The following is a 17960-nucleotide window of genomic DNA, read 5'->3' on the forward strand; positions in this document are numbered from 1 at the left end:
TGTCGGACACATTTGAGATGAAGGACCTGGGGAACCTCATTACTTCCTAGGGATCGAGGCTCGACGACATATTGCTCTCAGCCTGCAATGAGAAACGGTTCCGCCAAATCGTTGGAAGCCTTATCTATTTGACCATCACGCGACCCGACATCAGCTATCCGGTCAGAGTGATAAGCCAGTTCATGCAGAAGCCAACCGTGGAGCACCTTCAGTGCGCGCAATGGATATTGCGATATGTAAGCGGCACGAAGGACAGGGGCTCGTTATACCGGCACGGTATGATTGAGAAGCTCGTCGGTTACATTGATGCCGACTGGGCCGACGATGCGTCAGATCGTCGATCGACTTCCGGATACATGTTCTCCCTAGGTAGCGCGGCTGTTGCGTGGAGCAGCAAAAAGAAGCCAAGAGTGGCTCTATCGAGCACTGAAGCCATTTGGCTTCGGCGACTGCTGCAAGACCTACGGATCGAGGTACCGACCCCGATTCTGATCTACTGCGACAACATGAGCAGCATGCAGCTCGCCAAGCATCTCGTGTTCCATGCTCGCACAAAGCACATAGAAGTGCATTATCACATCGTGCGTGAGCAGGTCCTGAGCGGTAAAGTTGAACTACTGTATGTTCCCACAGATCGACAACAAGATCGTAGACTCGGTTGTGGCTGAGCATAGTTTCCGCGTGTTTGCAACAAGATCGGCCTACTTAGCAGACATACCGACCAAGAAGGTCGAGGCACGCGGAACCTAAGAGGTCACGGCAAACGGGACCGAACCGGACAAGGAGCACGAGCAAGGCGAAGCAACGCTAGGAGAAGTCGGTTGGAAGGACCGGCTCGACACTACGACCCGACCTCAAGTTAAGCTTGAGGGGGAGTGTTGAGCGGCAAGCTCAACTGAAGCTGGATCGGCTGAAAAGCCTGAGCCGGTAAGAGAGACGGATCGATATGCCGGTAAGCAACAAGGCCGGTGAGGTTGGGAGCCAGTTAACCAGATCCAATCGGTAACCAGAAGCCTAGTATTAGTTTAGACTACTAGGCAATTATAGTCTTGTAGTAAGTGTCAGATGCTTGTGTGAGCATTGATGTACATGGTACTTCTGTCAGTCCCAAGGGGACTTGTATAAATAGCGCTGATGAGCGCGTTGTATGAATAGAGCGTTAATATATTTTTGAATTCGTGTTCTGCCTCGCTGGCTCTCCCGCATATTGTCTCACTCTCTCTCTCTCTGTGCATTCTCTGCTTTACGCTTCCGCACGCATATACGTTTACAGTTTACAATGATCTTTATGATGACAATCATAATCTCTCTCTTCAAGTTCGCGTTCTTCGTCACATATTTCTGTTTTGTCGAGTTTGCAACGATCCTCGTAAAAACCATAGGCATGTCGATCTCGATCTATCCCGTTAAGACCATGGTCTTTGTTGCATGCCTCTTCAAGACCGCAACCGTGAACATATCGATCTCTCTTGTCAACCCCATGTTCTTCTTCACGACCACATCCTCGAATATCTTCATCTTTCCTTATGAGCCCACATTCTTTGTTGAAAGTCTCTTCATGACAATAATCATGTACATCTTGATAATCTTCACTTTCGTCATCGTTGAGTAAACCATGAAAAGGTTGAGGCCCAAATCTTGATTCCATAACCATATCACACCAATCCGGAACTCCTTGATATAGTCTTTTAAGTTGCCTTGCCAACTTGAGATACTCCATCGCTCTATCCTTATCATCATGCAACATCATTTCGATTGCCTTTCAAATGGAAGGATCACGAGCCTCAGACCACCTTCTATTCTTATCGACTCCTCTAAGTCGTAAGCAAGCAAGACCGCATCCATCATTCATGGTGCCTCCATTACCACCTTGTGTTGTTCATGCTGGGTTCACCCAATAGATGTCGTGTGGCGCATGACACACGTGCCAAACGTCGTGATGTGTGCGTCACAAGCACGGACAACCACCGGGCCTCTATCCGCTAGTGGTTATGGAGGATTGATGGTGGGATCATTCAAGATAATGGAACCGTAGAAGGACTAGCGCAAGTGAGATAGATATAGGCGGGAATTCCTATTCCCAGTTTGAACCTTTGACTTCAAAATTGAGATAAAAGACACCTTGCCAACAAGATAGCTAGAACTTATTAATTATTATTGATTGTATAATTGCTTACCTTTCTTTCCCTTTTCCTCCTTCTTATGTAAATGCCCCCATGCATATGTGCATGTGAGGGTTTAGTACATGCATACAATCCATGAGATGCATGCGATGCATGATCGCCATTTGGCGCTCATGCACATCACATGTGATGCATGACCACCATGTACTTTATCTAAGCTCTCATGTACGAACAGTTTTGTGTGAAAACTACAATGACGAAAATATCTTTTAAAGAAAACAACTTAGTCTAATGATATGCCTCCTACCTTGGAGGTGTAAGGTTCAAACCCTTACTTGCACCTCATTGTATGGGTTAGGCTTATTTTATATATATGTGTAATTAACACCTAAACATACATCAGACGGGCACATTAATGTGTTTAACAGACAGGTCTAGCCATCACTCCTTTCGCACGAGTGCACATTGCATCTTCTCGACGTTCCACGTAATTTTCACACTGTTGCTGAAAATTTTCACGACCAGGGACTCTAGGTTTTGACTAGAGAGAATGTACTAGCCTTAAGCCTATTCGGCGTTCAACCGACTCAATGTTGTGGGCTCCACTTGAGTGGACAAGCCCCAACACTTTTTTATCAGAGTTGTGAAATGTTAAATCTTAATGTTAAATGGTGTAGTGTATTTATTGTCATTAATCACATTGTCTTCAATATGGATGCTTCACTTGGGCCCGACTTGGCTAATGTTAGAATTGATCAAACATTCTCAATAATGGTTGTTAAGATCATGGGGGAAAGGATTAAGGAATGACTCTTGAGGCAAATGTGTGTCATTTTCAGTAGAAAGCAACCTTCCGCCAATGTAACCTTTGAGTATAATGGCTTCATTAATTGAAATCTTGCTCTTTTCGACTTTGGATCTTTTCGCTCTTTTTGATTTTGGGTCTTTTTGGTGTTTTTTGGGATCCCCAACATTAGGAATAAGGGAACTTGTTGGCTCTCTGAAATATTTAACCTTTAAAATATATACAAGTAACGGATAGGACTTGTTCCTGATAGGCAACAATCATGTCTGAGGAAATGGCAATGACCAAAAATATGCGGCATTGAAAAACTAAGCAACGTTAATAAGAATATGACACTTATATTTTTAATGTAGCACCACATCTTGATCATCCTCTAATATGAAAGCATAGCTTTAGAATCTAGTAAATGGCCAAAATAAAGGAATCTAAATTAATAGGATCAGAACAAAGGAATGGAGTCGGTGGAAACCATGACTTTATAGAAAGAGGCAACAATTTTGAGCCTAACTCCCATAAAAAACTGCCAATCAGTTAGTTACACACACAACATACTTTTGTGAAGTCTCAAAAATTCCGTCAATGGACAAAACATCTCATAGTAGACCCACCAGATCATAACAGAGTTATCTCTGTAACATATCCACTAGTTTAATTATATCCACTAGTTTAATTAGTACGCCTAGGCATGATACTTTTGGACCAATGACTAGTATGAGTGTTGGGCATTACGTACACGACTCTTTCCCAATAGCTATGTACCTACTCAGAAACTCAACTCAGTCAAGATCACAAGAATAAAAGAAGATGAGATCTCAAGCCCAATCATTCGAGAACTGATTGTGGCATTTTTATGTGCCCCCTCTCCTGCCTATTCTCTCTCTCTCTCTCATAGGTCATATTTGATATCCGAAGACGATAATATAATCTATCTATCTATCTATCTCTCATTTTTCTCTCCATTCTTATCTCCTACGAGAAAAGACTAGGGCTTGTACTTCATTTCTGCAAGCAAGCATCCCAAGTTTGTGCCCACTGAAGAAGAAGAAGAAGTTTAAGAGAATTATGAACAATGAAATCAACCTTACCTATCAGATAGATCAATCTAAATGCTGTGCTAAAGAAGAGAAATGGAAAGCAGACATGATTATAAGGATCAATGAGGCTGATACTAACGCTAATAGACATGGCTCTAACGAAAGTTGGAAGATTTCGAAGCCACCAAAAGCATTAGTGGATGTGAAGCCACTATCATATTGCCCTCAGATCCTGACTATCGGCCCATTGTATGAAAGGCTTGGCGGTAGCTCTTCTCTTTATGATTGTAAGGCACAGTGTGTGAACAGATTCATGCGACGACATGGGATATCAGATGTAGAACAGCTCATGCAATGCCTCTTCGATGAACCATGTAATCTTCACACGCATTATTCGGGCCTTCCCAATTATAGCGAGGAAGCTCTCAAATTTATCGTCACTGTCGATACCGTCTTCCTTAATGAATTCTTGATATATCTGACGACGGGCTGGGAATCCGTGGAAGATTACGACTTCTTCTTCTTCAACGCATTCTGCAATAATGGCATCACTATAAAGCAACTATGGAAGGACTTGTTTTTGATGGGCAACCAAATTCCCATGCCCTTTCTGCTGAAGCTGATTGAAAAATTTCCCAAGAAACTCAACTCCAAAGATGAAAAGGATGAACTCTGTAAAGCACTGGCTTTGCTCTTTACTTGTGTTGATCCATTCACTATCAGGCATGCTCGGGAGAGGCCATTTCAAACTTCAGAATATCTCGATTGCAATCATCTACTTGATTGCTTATATATTTGCGTCCTCAGACAACGATCACAAAAGAATAAGAAACATCCCATAAATCCATGTAGCTTTCGAATACCACTAAACATTGTCTGTCCGAAACAAGCCATGACTAGAGGCAAACTGCGTGAGCGCCTCCCATCCGCATCGCAGCTCTCTAAAGCCGGCATCTCGTTCAGGGCGATCGAAGGTTCCATATCAGTGATGAAGTACGAAAAGCGAAAGCTTCGGCTCTATCTTCCACGGCTTGTGGTGTACGACTACACAGAGGATACGCTGAGGAACCTCATTGCACATGAACAAACCTCCAAAGATGGAGGTGAGCTCACTAAGTATGCGGTCATCATGGACTCGCTCATCGACACAGCGGAGGATGTGGCCATCTTGACAAATGCCGAAGTGATCGAGAATCACTTGGGGAGCGATGAGAAGTTGCTCAAGATGTGGAACGACATGTGCACCACTGTGCCGGATGGACCGTGTGAGAAATGGGACCGCATGATAGCCGATGTTCTGCACCACTATCATTGCCCTTGGCGTGCCATGTATGTCGAGTTTCGTGAGAAGTATTTCTCTCGGCCATGGCTAACGATTTCGCTCATTGTCGCGTTTCTACTGCTCCTCTTCTCATTAGTGCAGACATGCTATACTGTCGCAGGCTTTTACCAATCTAAGCACTAAATTAATCCTAAGGGCAATAAGAAGGAAGCTTTGGTTATTTCTGTTATTTCTCACTCATTTGGGATTTCATTATACGTTATTTCTGTTATTATTGCATTTGCAGCTCATAACTCTTGGAAGAAGTTACATTTAAGTGACAAGGAATAAGAGTCACAATTAAAATGAAGTACGTTACGTACGAGTCTTATTCGACAATCATGTACGTATTAATCACATCACAAACATAATGTTACGAACTTACGAAGTACCCCAACATATATAAGAGTTTCCATACAATGCGTCAACCCTAAAAGGATGAGTGTTGGAAAGTAATATGTACCAATCTTATTTGCTGGAATAGTAGGTTTATAATTTGTACACAAATGTCACCTTCTTGACACAAACTTCCTCTACCTTGATAAGCTCATCTATCATGTGAAAGAAGAAATGAATATTCAGATCAATTTGACAAGAAACGTTTGGCATCCCATCAAAACACGTTGACATCAGTACAGTAAACTTTCCACGATTGAGTCATCATGGATCCCACCAAAACCACATAAGGATGTGCCTCAATAAGCAAAGTCTATCATGTAAAAGAAGAAAGGAATATCAAAGTCTAGAGTTATAGATGACCAATAGTGGAGATAAATCAAATGAGAGTTCCCATCGTCTAGTCCATATATATGAGTTTCAACCTACAATATATTTTTTGTATACAGATTTTATCGTCGATCTTTGATCTTCCCAAATAATGGTTATTTCTCATACAGATTTTATGTCTACATGGCTATTAATAATGTAATATCAAATCATGATTATGTGCCATGTTATAAAATTTTCAACTAGTGATCATTCGTAGGTTAGTGATATAGTTCAAATTTATATTATTTTCATAAAGGGTGCTCGATCACTTATTTTTTATATTCAATATTTTCTCTATTTGGCATTATGTAGTGCAACTTGGTAGCTCATGACCTGAAATCCCCAGAATACCATTTCTAGAGGACCAGCTCCACAAACTCCAAACTAATTACTAGAATTAAATAGTATGCTATTCTGTTTCATTGTAGAAGTGTGGTGCTATTCATTTATTTGGGATTTCATTGTACTTTATTTCTGTTATTGTTCCATAGGAATTCATAACTATTGGAAGATGATGTAGTAGAAGTAAAGCAAGTCACATGGAATGATGGATACCCTAAGAGTCCATGGACTCATAAAAACATGGTCTAATATGCTAGATACACTATGATATCGACCTTACCATAAATATTTCCTGATTAATTTCTTATTGAGTATCTCATAACAGGAATTGGTTAAATAAGAAAATTAGCAATTATCATGTCAATTGCCAACAAAATACATTTTGTATGAATCTCATTAAACAATCATCTACACATTGATGGAAACACTAACATAATGTTAGGATACCCCAACATAGAGTGCTCATTTCAAGCCACACAGTGCATAGCCAAAATTTATGCTAGAGCTCAACCTTAAAGAATGGGCATTGGCAAGTAATATGCAACAATCTTATTTGCTGAAATATTTGTACATTATATTTCGTTAGCAACATTTATGACATGGATGACGTAGAAGAAGATGTGGACAATTTTGGATGTATGGTTTGGCTATGGTGTATAAAATAAGGAAGAAGAAGGAGAAGACGGCCACGCTTCTTTGGTTCACTTCTATTGGCCAAGTCTTAAGTTTTCACACCAGGAGAGGAGGAGAACTAGCAATTGTGAAGCTTCCGCTATGGTGAGCTTTATCCCTGTGGAGCTCAGGATTGGGCCTATTCTGTCACTACTACTGTTCATAGCAGGGTTACACCAGCTATGGGGACTAAACACCATCATGAGAAGGCGCTGCCATTACCTCCACTTGCAGAATCTGATGTGATAAGAACGCAGTTCCAGATCTGGATCAATTATAGAAAGGGAGATATGGATGTTGTCTCAGTAGCTTTAAAGGAAAAACTTTTTCCACCGGGGCTACACGTTATTGTTCATTTTGTATCATACTTTTTGTATTGTAATTTGTATTACAATACATATGTCCCTAGGTCCTCACTTACCCCTTTTACCCCTTACTTCTCCTGCTACATCAAGACAAGTGGACGGCATTGATGGGTATCTTGGTTTGGGACAAGAGCACTAGAGAAGTCATGGACACAACCGCATCTAGGAGTTGTTCGAAGATTTGGAACATCACCAAGATGGATTGCATGTCGGCAACTTGGACACACGGGTGGTAGACTGGGGATAAACACATATGACCATGGAATTAAAGAAATACCAATGAATGATGTGGGACAAATGGATAACAATACTCTACGCCATGCATTTGAAGTGGGAGTTCTGAATAGATGCTTATCAAACCATGGTAAAAAACATTGGGAAACGGTCAAGATGATATTGAGATACCTAAGAATAAACGTCTATGTTTGGGTAGCACTAACTATATGGATTTCAAGACTAGATTATGACATGGGCATAGTCAACTTGTACCTAGATTTCTTTGTAATAGTCAACGTACCATATCTCTAACAAAAACATTGGTCTATCATGTGAAGGAAGCACATTTGAGTGCAATATCATGTCATCTGGGAAAGCATAGTTAGCGGGTCAATTAGTCCTGAGAAGGATGTTTCTTGAGCACAAGTCTTCGATTCAACTTCCATCTTCCCAAATAATTGTTTTGCGGCATATAGATTTTATGTGAGTTTTCAGTGAGAAGACAAGTTATAGAAAAGATGTTAACAATTTACAAAATTTTCAGACCTTGAGGTCTTCATGGGTCCCACCAAAACAAACTAGCTAATGATGCTTGCCTATCAAGTTTGCAAAGAAGAAAACAATTTCCACGTGGAGTGATAACCAATGATTGACATTAACTAAAATTAGTATTTGGACAATTACATATGATTAACTTTAAATAATAAATGCTACCATAGGTATCTATTGTAAACTCAAAACGGACATCTTTTAAGTGTAATAAAATGTTAAAATGTGGATATGCAAAACGTTAGAAAGAAAGATATATTAATGTCTTCTAAGGCCAAATTTGGCCCATGAGACAATTGGTTAACAACAAAATGAGTATTTATCCGGTCATCATAACTAGAATAAAATAAAGTAAAAATTGAACTTAAGCTAAAAGAGTTCTAGTAGTGTAAAATAAGTGGTATACTCGATAAAGGAAGTGACTTTACACTAAGCCTAATTTTATTTCCACCCAAGCCTCTCGACAAGAACTGGGGTGTCAAATGGTTTTGATGTGGGTGTGACCCGTGGTCCCAATGTAGAGAGTGCCCTAGCCATGGCTTCTAGGTGGTGTAGCTCACGTTCCCTTATTTTCATTATTGCTTCCACACCACGTGGAGTTGCTTTGAAACCCGGCACCCGAGGACGTCTAGTTCTTCTTTGATTTGCTGCCTCATCAAGGGAAAGGTCGAGTGGTGCAAGTGTGTCAACATTCGTTACGTCGAGTTGCTTTGAAACCCGACACCCGAGGACGTCTGGTTCTTCTTTGATTTGCTGCCTCATCAAGGGAAAGGTCGAGTGGTGCAGGTGTGTCAACATTCGTTGTCTCCCCCTCTTCCTGAAAAACTCCATTTGTTACATGTTGGTGAAAGTTAGCAACATTATTGTCAACATTTTGTAACTTATTCTCTCTGTGTTGTTTTAGCTCTAGAATGTATTTGCCTAATTTCTTTATATCTAGAATATCTAATAGTTTAGGGAGGGTGGGAGAGGAACCAAGTATGACTTGGTATTTTTCCCTTATCTCGACATCGGTGGGACATTTGCATGTAAAATGGTACCCATCCTCTATCTCTATGTGGCATAACCTACATATCATTTCCTCCCTAGGGACTCCATTAGTACGTCCATTCTCAATCTCAAGTTGGTGAGATGATATTCTAAGTTGACCAATGGCAACCCTTAGTGCACGTGGTAAGAATACATCTAGATATTTTGGTTGCGTAATAAAACCTAACTTAGAGAAGTGCATGAAGTGTTCCTTATAGTACAACATTTTAGATTGGAGTGGCTCTAGTGAGGTGATCCATTTATACCGAGTATAAATTTGCCATATTTCTTGGCATATTACTTTATTGCAGTCCTCATGAGAGATTAAAGTGTTATCAGTCGCATGGTCGTACTTAAGGGGGGGAAGGTTATTAATGTCTAGACGAATCCGGATGTGGATCATCTATCCGCTTTGTATCCTGCCTAGTCCGCGTCTATGTACCCTTCAAGTCGAATGGTCATATTCGACTTATACAAGATGCCATAATCCACTGTTGTGCTGACATACCGTAGTATCCTCTTAGCGCAATTGAGGTGAAGGTTTCTTGGATTCTGCATGAATTGGCTAAGTAGGCCGACCAAATAACTGAGGTTGGGTCGCGTAATGGTTAGGTAGATTAGACTGCTGATCAGTTGACAATACTGAGTCGACTCGCTCGCGACCGTGCCAGAGCTGGCATCGACCTTGAGATTACATTCAAGGGGGGTAGTCACAGGTTTGCACTCTGTCATTCCGAACTTGTAGAGTAAGTTGAGAATGTAGTGTCGTTGTGAGATCACGATCCCGACTAGTGTCCGAATTACTTCAATACCTAGAAAGTAATGAAGTTCGTGTACGTCCTTCATTTTGAATCTGTTAGAAACAAGTGATTTAACTTTGTTAATCTCGGTGAGATTCTTTCCTCCGATAACCAAGTCATCCACATATAGAATGATGACTATTGGGCTATCTGACTCATTTCGGATGTACAGACATGTATCGGATTTTGACATCCGAAATCCAACTTGGTAAAGATGCTACGTGATCTTCGAGTGCCAAGCACGCGGTGCTTGTTTGAGGCCGTAGAGTGGCTTCTTGAGTCGGCATACAACGTGCGGATGATTACGTGATTCGAATCCGGGTGGTTGTGTCATATATACCTCTTCTTCAAGCTCTCCTTGGAGGAAGGCATTTTTCACGTCCATCTGAGGGAGGTGCCACCCTTTTGTTGTTGCTAGCGCAATTACGGTCCGTATTGTTGTCATCTTTGCCACCGGGGCAAAGGTTTCTTCGTAGTCTATGCCGTGTGTTTGTGCGTAGACTTTTGCAACGAGTCGTGCTTTGAAGCGATTTACGGAACCATCAACATTGTGCTTCACCTTGTAAATCTACCTGCAACCAATTGGTTTCTTGTTTGGGGGGTAAGGAACGAGATCCCATGTCTCGTTTTTGCATAACGCTTCCATCTCCTCATTCATCGTGTTGACCCATCGCGGATCCTTTGCGGCTTCGGAAAGTGTTTCTGGTTCCCATACTGACACTACCTTCATCATGAATGAGTAATGATACGCCATGTACTCGTCGTAGTTGTAGCGGTTTACGGGGTTCTTCTCACGTGTGGATCGGCGTGGCTTGTCATTTGCGGATTCTAGGGGTTTCTTCATGCCGTCTGTGTGGATGTCAAGGCCTTCGACCTCACTGTTGAGATCGAAATGATCTTCATACTCTTGCATTATCGCCTTGCCTTTGTCTAGTAGTGAACTTGGCCAGAATGTGCTTTGATCACTTGGGGGCTCTTGTGGTCCGCATAGCCATGTCAAAATTGGGCTTTCTTTGTGCATATGCGTGAGACGATCTTCGACTTCTATTCTTATTTCGGTGTCATCCACATTTAGCGGAGTCGAAGTATTCTCTGGTGCGTACCAGGATGCGAACTCGTCGAAGAGTACGTCTCGACTGATGCAAACTTTTCGGTTAGATGGGTTGTAGAACTTGTACCCCTTCTGTTCGAGTGAGTATCCTATGAGGATACATTTCTCTGACTTCAGATCGAGCTTTTGTCTCGTATCGTCGAGAATATGTACGTAGGCGATAGTGCTGAAAATGTAGACATGCGATAAGTTCGGCTTCTTTCTAAAGAACTTCTGATGAGGAGTTATGTCGTGTACTCCTGAGGTTGTGCACCTATTCATGAGGTATACGGGCGTGTTCGCCGCTTCTGCCCAGTACGATTTCGCCAAGTTCTTCTCATTCATCATGGCTTGTGCGACTTCTACTATGTGGCGGTTTTTACTCTCAGCTATGCCATTTTACTGAGGTGTATATCAACACATGAACTCTTGTCGGATTCCTTCCTTGCGGAGATACGCCGAGAACTCATCCGAAAAATATTCATTGCCTCCATCTGATCGAAGGCAGCATACATGCCGGCCCGTGGCTTTTTCCACTTCGGCTTTGAACTTCTAGAAGTGGCCGAACACTTCACTCTTTTGCTTCATCGGATAAATCCAGGTATTTCTACAGAAGTCTTCCATGAACGTGACATAGTAACGGCATCCACCAAAAGTAGTTGTTTGGGCTGGTCCCCACACGTCTGAATGTATGAAATCCAAGATCCTTTTGCTTACATTCTGCTCCTTTGGGAATGGATGATGGCGTTGCTTTTCGAATTCGCATGCTTCGCACACGCCCGTGATCTCCTTTGCCGTAATGTTCGGGAGTCCGATTACGACTACTTTTGTCTACATGTTCTGAAGCTTCTAGAGATTGATGTGGCCGATTCTCTTGTGCCACAACTTTAAGTCGGTTTCGACTTTCTGGCCCTTTGCGTACATAGCCGACTTTACTTCGCTCGACTCAAGGATGAACATACGACCTTCTCGTCTGCCGTGGGATATGATTTGATTGCCTTTTTCAATGAAGCACCCATCGTTGTTGAAGCGTACCTGCATTCCTTGTTCTACAATCTGGCCGACAGAGACCAGAGTTTTTGTGATGGTGGGAACATGTAGTGCGTTCTTGAGGTAGGTCTCTTCCCCATCGTTTCCGAACGGGACATTCCCGATATGCTGTATTGGATGAGTCGTATCATCGCCGATTTCAACATATCAGGGACTTTCGGGCTTCCGTAATTCCCGAAACCAATCTTCATGGGAAGTCATGTGATTGGAAGCTCCCGAATCGACAAACCATACACTATTAGGAGTGGAGGCGCTGGTTGTCGCAAATGCAGACATAGAGTGTGTTTCGTGCTTCATTATGAACATTCCGCCACAGTCGCCGTAGTCAGAGTTTGAGGCGTAATTTGTCAGTTGTCAGCCTGCCTCACGTTTCTTCTTCCGGCACTCCTCTTCATAATGGCCGGGTTTTCGGCAATACCCACACTCGACTCGATTTCGGTGATTGCTCGGTCCGGCGTTATGACTCCCCCTTCCGCCGAACTCTCTGGGACCATTTCTATTCGTTTGCCATTGGTGAGAGTTACGCTCTTTATTTTGCCGATCATTACAACCTTGTCCAAAGCAACCTTTCTGACCTCGACCGAGCTTCCTTCTATCATTCGATTGGGAGTAGAGCATATGACCATCTGGTGCGTTGCTCCTTTGCCAGGCGTGATTCTCTTCGACCAGCAATATCGACTGAAGGTCGAAGAAGGAGGGAGGGTTCTCGCTTACAAGAATAGCCGATCTAATCGCGCCAAAATGCGGCGCTAAGCCTCCGAGGCATATCTGCACCAGTTCGTCATCATCAATGACGACGTTGATCGATCCGAGGGCGTCGCATAGCTCCTTGATCTTCAAGGTATAGCTTGATATTGACATGTCTCTCTGTTGGATGCTATTCAGCTCCTATTGAAGCTGGAGCTTGCGTGCAACCATGTTGGTTGCGAAAATCTTTTTGAGATTTTCCCACGCCTACTTCGGCGTTTTTGCCTCTCGAATGTAGCCAAGCATGTGATCATGAACACATGACGCAAGGCAATACAACACACGGCTTGTGGCCTGCTCCCAAGCGGGATAGTCGGCATGTGTTGAGTTGGGGTGTGATTCGTGAGCTCCTTCAATGTAGCTCTAGTAGCCTTGTCCGACAAGATATTGATGCATTTTGTATTCCCAAGATGCAAAATTCGTTCTGTTGAGCTTCTCGGTAGGAAGAGCGCTTCCCATTTGAGTATTCATGGTAATTTCTTCTCTGTCGAGCTTCTCGGTAGGAAGAGCGCTTCCCATTTGAGTATTCATGGTGATTTCTTCTCTGTCGATGGGCCGGTTCTATTAATCGTCGGCGTGCAGCACAACATAGTCAAAAATGCTTGATCAGGCAACCACACGCTCTAATACCATGTTAAGAAATGGGAAGGCAAGAGTGGTTGCAATGTAGCGAAAGATGAGTGTGTGTGTGTGTGTGTGTGTCAACAAATGAGAGAGCAAGAGAGAGTGAGAGCTTAAGACAGAGATAATCAAACTATATATTACATAAGACTTCCAACAGTCACTAAGTTACAATGAGTTTGTTTATATACCAACTAAGCTAGGGCAAGCGCCCTTTCTGCTATTTACAAAACTAGCCTGGTATGTCCAAGGGGTAGTGTGAACCTATCTATGGGAAGTTGAGTTCGATTCTTAACTGTGACGTTAGAGATATCACATTTTAGCTCGAAGTATAAGAAACTATGAAAACTAGCCTGGTATGTCCATGGGCTAGTGTGAACCTATCTATGGGAAGTTGAGTTCGATTCTCAATAGTGACGTTAGAGATATCACATTTTAGCTCGAAGTATAAGAAACTATGGTCCGCACCAATAGGGCATGGGGCCACCCGGAAGGAGTTAATCATGTGGGTAGCTTCAGGGCGTCCTATTAGATAATCAACTGTGCTTTCCCCTCCTCCATTTGGGAAAAATGTGAGCTCTTCCGAGCCCAACCACTTGGCTAAACCATTATATATGACCATCTGGTGCTGACTACCAAGCTCGAGCAAATGATGGCCAAAGCTCATGGCGTCCGCACCTTGATCCTTTCATCTACGTGTGATGTCTATGTCTAAAGGATCAACATTTACCATTTCTAAGTTTTCTATTCATCTGAAATATTGTGCATTGTCGGGATTGGGTTCTCGCATTAAAGTCTCCTATAAGGAATACTTCTCCTTGGGAAGAATATCAGATTATGTCATCCGATAGAGGTTCGTATGGGGAAGGCCCATGTGGCACTCCTTCATCAACTAATCTCGCCTCGCCAACCAGATTATAACAAGAGCCTTTCGGGGGGAAGTAACAAATGGTGAAAAATATTGCCTTGTCCTTGCTTGTGGAGACTTTCACCCACATAAAACGAGCTTCTGGGTATGTTCTCAGTATTTCTATCCTATTATGTAGCTCTCTTCGAAACAATATTGCGACACCTCCAAATCCCCTGGTAGTGCATCGACGTGAGGTTTAAATGTATTGCATTCATTATGTTTATATGTATAGAGGATAAATCATACAATACATAACATTATTAGTCTTACGAAAATTTGTATGGTTTATTAAAATGATGTAGATGCACTTTTTTTTTTTGACGGCCTTTAGAGTTTTCGTCGACATTGTTGACCGACTTTCATTAATACCATATCTTTTAAATTATATCTTGGATGAATTGAGAAGTTAAAAGTAATGTATGATCTTCAAAAACAGTTTCTATTTTGGATGGTGTTTGCTCTCTATGACTCTCGGTTTTAAATTATAATATAAAAAGAATGAATATCTGTATAGTGAATTATAGATCGTGAGGGAAATACAAAATCTAGCCTTGAGTTGTAGAGAAATATAGTTGATGAAACATAAAAGGAACGTTGTGCTATTAATTTTTTGATAGTTTTAGAAGCGGGGCTCCAAAAATTCCTATCCCTAGTGACCATTGGACCATTGCATCACAGGCTTTACAAATCTTCTGTTGATTCTTGTAAGGAAGTGTGTGTGGAGATTCATGCAAAGAGGAAAGACAATAGATGTGAGACAGCTCATGGAACGCCTCTTGCATAATCCCCATTCTTTTCTTGACACCCATTATTCGAACGGCCTCCAACTTATCCTCATTGTCGATACCATCTTCATTTATGAATTCTCCCAGTATGTGTATGCAAATGATTCAAAAAACCCAATTATGGAGGAACACAACCACTTCCTAACACTCTGCAAAAATGAAATCATAACGAAACAAGTCTATAGGGACTTGTTCTTGATGGGAAACCAAATCCCCATGTCATTTCTAATGTATCTCATTAAAGTGTTTCCAAATGTAGCCAAATTCAAGAAGGAGAACCTCAACACAACATTGGTTTGGGTCTTGGAGGAAGTTAATCCATTCTCTACTGCCAGGATTTTTGAGAACTTGGAGAATCTGAAAATGATAGATTTCAAGAAGCGTAGACATCTACTTGATTGCCCATATGTTTGGGCTGTCAGAGAACGACTACAAAATAATAATGATAATAATCAATAAATCAAACCCTAAATCAAACATAAAGAAGCTCAAAAATAGGGGAGGTGGAGCTTTTGTTCATTTCATCCGGTTGGGATCTTATCGTACTTTATTTTTGTCGTCTTGTTTCTTATAACTCTTGGAAGATACTAAGTCACAAGAATAAGAATCTTAATATGGACTCTCATAAAAACATGGCCAAACAATTTGAAGTACTATCTAACAAAGATCAACAATTTGATATAATATATATATATATATTATGTAACTTAATTTGAATGCATTTTTTCCTATTATTATTGTATGCCTACTAGATGATATTTAAGTTGTTAGAGGGACAAGTCTCATCATAGCCATCGTAATGTCCTATTCTAAATGTGACCCCTGGGCCCTAAATATCAGATTGACGAGAAACGAGAATATGCTAACACTCATATAGAAAACTCCCACTTTTGATTATGCTTGGATTTCGACAAAACATGTTAATACAAAAACTACATATTTATACATAAAAAGTCCCACCTTTGACTGTGTTTGGATCCCACCAAAACACATTGACATCAATATACAAAAACATCCACCCATGAGTCTTCATGTGCCTTTATAAGCTCGTCTATCCTGTGAAAGAAGAAAGGCATGTATAAGTCTAGAGTTATAGATGTCAATCAATAAATTACGGAGATCAATCAAATGAGAATTCCCATTATCTAGTTCATATAGAGTTTTAACTGATTTTATTTTTTTTGCATACTCTACTTATTAATTGTTTGCAAGTCTTCAATTCAATGTCTTCCTATCTTTCCAAATTATGGTTTTGTGTCATATGGATTTTATGCTTGTAAATTGTATGATAACTAATAATGTAATCTCAAGTCATGATTTTGTGCCATGTTCTAGATTTTTCTACTAGCTTTCGTTCTAGGTTACTCATATAGATTCCTTATGGTGTGAAGTTAACATTGAGCCACTTTCAATTCTCTATAATTCTTTTTTTTTCTTTTTTTTTTTCCAAAAAAAAAACTCCTTCCATTAGTTATATAATTTTATAGATGAGAGTATTATATACAAATCCTGTAAGGACGTGATAGTTCCATCTTATGTGGATGCCCACTGACTCAAGAAAGGGAGAGGACAACCATTGTTGGATGAAGGCTACTCATTGTCGTTCAACTCCATCGGAGCCACCCTTGAGGCCATCATGTTGGCTCTTTAGAGTGGCTACAACTTCACTCCATATCTCTTGCATGAACATTATTGGGTGCGTGGTTTGGTTGGAGAAGACGTCTACATTGTTGTTTCCATAGAATCCAAAGAGTTATTGGGTTGACCAATTCCAATACAGCTTGAGATTTGCCATTAATATGAGTTTACTGGATATTGTCGATATCGGAGAAGAAAACCTTTCCAGCTTTTATCAAGTCATCCCCTCCTCTTGATGCTCATACCTGTCAACTAGGCCTGCCAGGATAGGAGCCATTCATTTCCCCACTTGATTAAGCCTTGCACCTGGCATAATTGCAATAAGCAACCAAACCCCCGCCATATTCAATGGGTCTTTGGGCAGTCCCATAGAGCGTGTCGTATTGATTCTATTGCATTTGCACATGCAACACAATTAGGAGAGCTAAGGTTTCTACACAGTTCTCTTTAATTCTTATAAAGGGTGAGGTGATTTATTTTTAATATTCAATATTTTTTTCTATTGGAAACCTCTCTCTCCTCTCTCTCTTTCCCCTTGTCTGTTGTCTCCTTCCCTTTCTCTCTAAAGTTTCTAAACGGCTTAGCAGGCTTGAGCTGGTTCGGCGAGGCTCAAGCCGAGCCGAGCCGAGCTCAAACCGTTAAGGAACGTTTAAGCCTAAACCGAGCGGAGCGAAGCCGCTAAACCAGTTAAGCCAAACGGTTTAGGCTTGAGTCGAGCCGTTGCCAATCCCTACTTGGTAGTGACGAACCGAACCGAACCAGTTCACAAACCGGTTTAGGCTAAACCGGTTTGGTAAACGGCTTGAAAACCGGTTTCCAAACCAGCTTGGAAACTGGTTAAGCCGCTTTGGAAACCTCTCTCTCTCTCACCCTCTTTCCCCTTATCTGTTGTCTCCTTCCCTCTCTCTCTTTCTCTCTCTCTAAAGTTTGTGAACGGCTTAACCGACTTGAGTCGGTTTGGCGAGGCTCAAGACAAGTCGAGCTCAAACCGTTAAGGAACGTTCAAGCCTAAACCGAGCCGAGCCGAGCTGCTAAGCCGCTTTAAGTCGGCTAAGCCAATCAGCTTAGGCTTAAGCCGAGCCGTTGCCGATCCCT

General features: G+C 41.6%; 1 protein-coding gene across 1 annotated transcript; it reads left to right on the forward strand.

Annotated features, from left to right (window-relative positions):
- Positions 1-3856: 3856 nt before the first annotated feature.
- Positions 3857-5513, forward strand: LOC147865862 (UPF0481 protein At3g47200-like). The gene has a single exon (XM_087316209.1). The coding sequence runs from the start codon at positions 3991-3993 to the stop codon at positions 5425-5427; it is 1437 nt and encodes a 478-aa protein (XP_087172335.1). The 5' UTR covers positions 3857-3990; the 3' UTR covers positions 5428-5513.
- The last annotated feature ends 12447 nt before the right edge of the window (positions 5514-17960 follow it).

The sequence above is a fragment of the Azolla caroliniana genome, unplaced genomic scaffold, assembly GCF_043228905.1.
Source record: "Azolla caroliniana isolate FFs.n. ecotype wild unplaced genomic scaffold, voAzoCaro1.0.p SCAF_3, whole genome shotgun sequence".
NCBI lineage: Eukaryota > Viridiplantae > Streptophyta > Polypodiopsida > Salviniales > Salviniaceae > Azolla > Azolla caroliniana.